Source organism: Hyla sarda, chromosome 1, assembly GCF_029499605.1.
Source record: "Hyla sarda isolate aHylSar1 chromosome 1, aHylSar1.hap1, whole genome shotgun sequence".
NCBI classification, from domain to species: Eukaryota; Metazoa; Chordata; class Amphibia; order Anura; family Hylidae; genus Hyla; species Hyla sarda.
The window spans coordinates 422,541,966-422,547,965 of record NC_079189.1 but is presented as its reverse complement, the minus strand read 5'-3'; the positions used below and the strand labels follow the sequence as shown (position 1 = coordinate 422,547,965).

The following is a 6,000-nucleotide window of genomic DNA, read 5'->3' as shown; positions in this document are numbered from 1 at the left end:
AAAAATTGAGAAAAAAAGTGAAACACACACACACTTTACTAAAAATTTATAAAAATGTTGTTATTAAAAAATAAAAATGTCCTTAAATAAATTTTTTCCCATCCCCACTGCATCCCTTGAGCTGTATCCATTTAAAAGACCTCTGTTTTCCAATCAGGGTGCCTACAGCTGTTGCAAAAATACAATTAGTTGCAGATCGATCTCTCTCCCACCAAGCGATCGCTCCACCTATTGAAGCAGACAGGCTCCCTGTCATCAGCTGACTAGTTATGTCAGGTCTCGGCCGCATTGCAACCTGGGAAAAGTCTGAGACAACAGTCATTTTGTAAGCTGTTAAAAATAAATATTGAGGTATAAATCACAGAAGAATTGCGAGACCACCGTCACACACAGGTACAGACACTATATTATGATCTACACTAACTTTACAGTCCCTGTAGCATAGTCAATTAAAAAAAATCCTGGAATACCCCAGCAAGAAGCATTTCTCAGATAAGACAATAGGGAGCCTGTTCTGAGAAAAACTACCATGACTGAGAAAGGTTTCCTGCTGTCTTAAAATCTAATGAGCAGTAATATGAGCTCCTCCTCCATACTACTGGGAGGGGAGTTGGGTGCAGAGACAGAACTCCAGACAGCTCTGTTTATAATGAAGAGATATGTGCAGTACAGCTAATAACATTATATAAGTAAGTTGCTTTATTATTTTATTTGCACATTCATACATCATTTTCATTTTTTGTATGCACATTCAAACATCAACATATTTTATTTTCTCCAGGCTATAGACAGCTTTCATAGGCCATTTACTATAAGTGGCCAGAGGATCACCTACACACCAGGTCCCTCTTCAATATATCTGCCCCCCCCCCCCCCCCCCCCACTGGCTTGTTAACAGTGTCACGACAACAGTCTTTTTTAAGTAGATAGAGTCATATATAATGTCTATATGTGGAAAATGATGGTCTAAAATGTTGTACTTGGTGGTTCTCATCTATGATGCCAGGCAGCTTTATTCCACTCAGGTTGGCAGTTTTTTCTGTAGCTAAATGACACTTTCAGGCCATGAGGAGAGGAACGCATCTGGCATCAGAATTGTTGTTATTTTTGTTGCTGTGCTAATTAGAACCCTATTATCAGACAAGTGCCCTTTCCGATGCACTTCACACATTCACTATACTCCCCCCCTCTGATGTGCTCTTCAATTTAAATGTTCCCACTATTGTTCCTAAAATATCGCACTTTATAAGAAGTCCCCAATAAAAAGGCCATGAGTATGTCCAGTGATAAACAAAAAGCTTTATTCTCTTTAAACCTCATTTTGTTAGTTTCAGGATAAAATAGATGTAGTTGCATGTAAAAGGTGTTTACTGCTGGATTCTGCGGATGGATTGGATCTGGAAAGTCTGTGCATGGGATCCCCACTCTCTCCAGTGTTTGAACTCTCCTGAGTGACGATCACATTCCAGAATGTACTGAAAGCCACGATAACCGGGATACTGGTAGCACACCCAGCTGTTGACATATAAGAAGAAAGATATATCATTCATCTATAATTGAGTATTGTACAATAAACATTTGGTTACTTGGGTATACCTGGATTTGACATTACACTGCTGTTGGGTTGTGCTATTATCTATTGGACCTATGTTACACTGACCAAGAGAGAGAGCACCTTATCTGTTTCAATAAATAAGCAATAACTACCATTTTAGGGCATTATGAGCAGGGGGTGCCGACTTTTGTCCCCCAATTAAACTGGGCAAAAAAGTTACAAAAGACACATTCATACATTACGTGAACACCCCTTTTTGAACCCAGTGGAATAAGTTAATACTTCCTTTATTATGAGGTGGTGCAGCAGGGAAGTTTGACACTTGTTGTTTGGGTCATTGTCAGATTAGGGATGATCACTGGGGGCTCCAGCAGCGGGAGACCCTGAGATCAGCTTTTTAATTGGGGGGATATTTTAAAAATAAAACATTGTTCAAAGTGAATTGCCTTTTATGGGGGCCTGTCCGCATGGTCCTAGTGCTGACTGATTCAGTCAGCGCTGGGCGCACTCAGAATCTCCAGCTGTCTCCATTTTGTCTGGTCAGAAATTCCATAGTCTGAACCTAGCCTTAGAATGTTCTCTTCTGCCTCTGTGTCATGTGATCAGAACAGACTGATAATGTAAGCTCATAGGATCCTGCTCATACAGGCACAGAGCGGGGAGATAAGAATGCAGTAGTGCGGTTCTCTGCCTGCTCATTCTACTGAATGATCTCAAGGACAAGTCAAATGTTTTGATAACAGGTACATTTTGAAGCATTACTGTAATTTAAAACAAAACTCTTGACGTGTTGAACATTCATGTCAAAAGTATTGATCGGTCAGGGTCTCAGTGCCAAGTAAAATCTAGGTAGATAGATGGATCACTTACGCTCCAGACTGGACACGGAAAGACCCAACTTCATTGTTACACCAGCCCATGGCCTGAAGAGAGGGGTAGTCATCACTCAGCTCTCCTTTCCTTCCAAGAAAGTTTTCCCTCTCAAAGATGGTCATCTTACAGTCACGGTGGTTCTGTAGAAAGGACACAGACATTTTCCATCTCTATTGGTAAAATATTTTGTATTTGTTTAAAAAAAAAATTCTGTTTATTAAATTATTTCTCTTGTTTGCATACCGTGAAATACCTTTACATTATGAATACTGTAATAATGCATTGACATGTACAGTACGACATAGTGATGGCACAAGTGCAGAAGCTGTGACCTACTGCAAATTACACTAGTGGGTGCAAGTTTCATTAAACAGACATCAGAGGAGATTCCCCTTATCACCCCCCCCCCCCATAATGCAATCCTCCCCAGGTGCTAGGCCCAACGGGATGTCAGTGTTAGGGTGTGCTCACACAGCGGAATTACTGCAATTCTGCAAAATTCCACTCAGCAAAATATGCTGAGTGGAATTTTGTAATTCTGCCAGAATTGCCGCAGAATTTCTGTGTTATCGAAATTCAAGCCCCTTTGACTTTAATGGAATTCCTTCTGAATGGGACTGTGGAATCCCCTTGAAATCAATGGGCAGTACATTTCTGTTGAATTTTCTGTGGAATTCTTCTGTGGAATTCCACACAGAAATTCTGCCATGTAAACATGGCCTTAGGCTAGGTTCACAAGGCAGAATTCCACAATTCTGCACAAATTCCGTTTAGCAAAGATTGCTAAACAGAATTGCGGAATACTCCAGGAATCGCGGCAGAATTGAGTGGAATTCTGTGTTCTCAAAACAACGAACTCTGCTGAAATTCAAAGCCCCATTGGCTCTGCGATTCTGCAAAATGAAAGATTGAGTGTGGAATTCCATAAAAATTTATGGGCATTAAATTTTGTCAGAATTTCAGGGGAAATTCTTCTGCGAAATTTCCGCCATCTGAACATGGCCTTGCTGAATAGAATAATGCACACCAATATAGCAGTATTGCAGTGTAATATATAAAGAGCAAAAAATTAGTTTTGACATATCCAAAACAAGTAAGAACCAAAACAATAAAATGTTCACATTATTAAACCCACATGGTAATACCATTTTATTTTTGTTTCATCTTCCTCCGCAAATACCCCTTTTTGTACTCCTTCCAGAAAGAAATAACAGCGTTAACACCAATTTATGGAGTATATATATATATATATATATATATATATATATATATATATATATTTGGCTAAATTATTTTGTAGTGAAAATTATAGATAATGATAGATTATGGGATATTATGGTAGAATTCATATACATGTGAATGAGATGATCCATTAGACGATCCATTAGACCTTACTATGATGATACTATATCTGTAGTAGGGAAGCAAATAGATCCTGGAGTTCTTAGGGTTAAGGTGAACGTTCCTATCTATGTCCTTTCAATGTATTGTAGTTCATAGCCCATTCCAATCTTGTAATTGAAAACAATTATGATACGTTCCCTGTGGAGCGCTATGTAATGTATACTTACAGCACAGGCAATTGGTCGGAAGGAGGTCATTCTCTCAACATGGTAAGCGTTGCTGCCACTCCAGGCCTCCCAGCGGGGGTACTCTCCTCTCTCCAGTACAAACTGCTGACCTTGGAATCCTAAGTGCTCATATCCGACCCAGCTGTGGGAATATATCAAACACTTCAGTTTTACTGCAAGTTAAAAGAAAATTGAATGGCAATAGAAAGGACATGTCATCCAGGAAACACCTCATTTTTATCACTGCTCCTAGTTTTATATATTACTCTGTCTTGATGAAAAAGCGTATAAGCATTTCTAACATCTCATCTAGATTCTAGAAATCATTTTTTTTTCAAAGCATCCTATTTAATGCCTCAAATAATGTCTATTTTATATCTATTTTTCCCCCAATGTATTTAGCTAAATTCAATTGGAAACCGCCAGACAGTTCTCAAGTGGTTTAATTTAATGGCTGGAATTATATTAGGGGAAAAATAAGTGCATGGTACGTGTTTTGGACTGTTTTAAAACAGAAAATATCAGTTTTTTTGCACATAAATCCTTTAAGACCTGATAAACCTAAAAAACACCAAGAAAAAAAATCTCAATAAAACAAACATGTACATGAAAAAGCAACAAAAAAAAATGCTGAAAAATCTGAGGCTCATTTTGCTTTTATGACAAGCGTATTTTTAAGCATCAAAATAGACTGTGTGAACAAAGCCATAAAATGAATCTGTCAACTCTATAACATGCATGAGCACATAAGGTCTGTCTCTTAACTGGTGGCTCTTTACAAAGTTATAAAATTATGTTATACTTCTAAACTCTAGAGTCACAAAGGCCATGGTGAGCTGCAGCATGAAAAGTACAGACTGTGAACTGCAGTTCTGGGGGCAGCATTGTAGGCGCTACTAGTACCAAGCAGTTGTATTCCTTATAGATAAATGATTCACATGCTGAAGCAATATTGCTTATTATGAATTAAACATTAGCCCTTTAATCTTGTGCCCTGTTTGGTCCTTAATGATCAAGCTCCATTTTTTCTAATATCACCTATCCCATTAAAGGGGTACTCCGGCCCCAAGACATCTTATCCCCTATCCAAAGGATAAGGGATAAGATGTGTGATCGCAGGGGTCCCGCCGCTGCGGACCCCCGCAATCTAGCATGCAGAACCCACCTGTAAGTACTGTCCGAAGTGCAGGAGGTTCGCAGTCTTTTGCCTCCCGACCAAGGGGACGGATTATCGTGATGTCACGACTCCGCCCCCTCGTGACGTCACGCCCAACCCTCTCAATGCAAGTCTATGGAAGAGAGCGTGACAGTGGGACCCCTGCGTTCAGACATCTTATCCCCTATCTTTTGGATAGGAGATAAAATGTTTGGGGCCGGAGTACCCCTTTAAGGGATAATAACTTTGGAATGCTTTTACTGAGCAATACTGTAATGCTTTTTTTTTTGTTTTATATTGTACTGTTTTTGTGAAACACTCCAAAATATTGTGAAAACTTGGAAACATTATTTTTATGGTGTTTACTGGTTGGTACGATTATGGCGATACCCAAACATTTTTATTTTTAGAACAAGCAGCACTTTTTACTGGTACCATTTTTGCGATACATGCCACCTTTTGATTATTTTTGTTCAACTTTGACCACAGCCGTCATGCCCTCTCTATTCATGTCTATGGGGGGGGGGGGGGGGGGGCATGACGGCTGTGCACTAGCCATCCTTTCGATAGGGGATAAGATGTTTAGTGGCGGAGTACCCCTTTAAGTTCAGAAGATATAACCTTACAAAGATAAGGTAAAGCATATAGTGTTACCTTCTTGTATACTTTTTTATTACATCCCTTAGACAATATCTAGAAATGTCAATAATATCATTCATTATTCTATGGATAATGAAAACAGCAAGGAATTAAATAAGATGAAATATTAGAATCACTTCCTTGCAGCGAATATTGGAGAAAATGTGCTTTAAATATGCATTGCATATTACATTTGCCTTAAAACT

General features: G+C 39.0%; 1 protein-coding gene across 8 annotated transcripts in view; it reads right to left on the bottom strand.

The window, feature by feature from the left end:
- Positions 1-1,285: 1,285 nt before the first annotated feature.
- Positions 1,286-6,000, bottom strand: part of CRYBA4 (crystallin beta A4) — a 135,964-nt gene continuing 131,249 nt past the window's right edge. For all 8 annotated transcript variants that reach the window (XM_056529396.1, XM_056529459.1, XM_056529414.1 and 5 more), the window contains 3 exons: positions 4,000-4,141; positions 2,426-2,568; positions 1,286-1,515 (listed from right to left, as the gene is read on the bottom strand). In XM_056529396.1, coding sequence (XP_056385371.1) covers positions 1,368-1,515; positions 2,426-2,568; positions 4,000-4,141 — 433 coding nt within the window. In that variant the 3' untranslated portion in view covers positions 1,286-1,367. The remainder of the gene's footprint in view (positions 1,516-2,425; positions 2,569-3,999; positions 4,142-6,000) is intronic.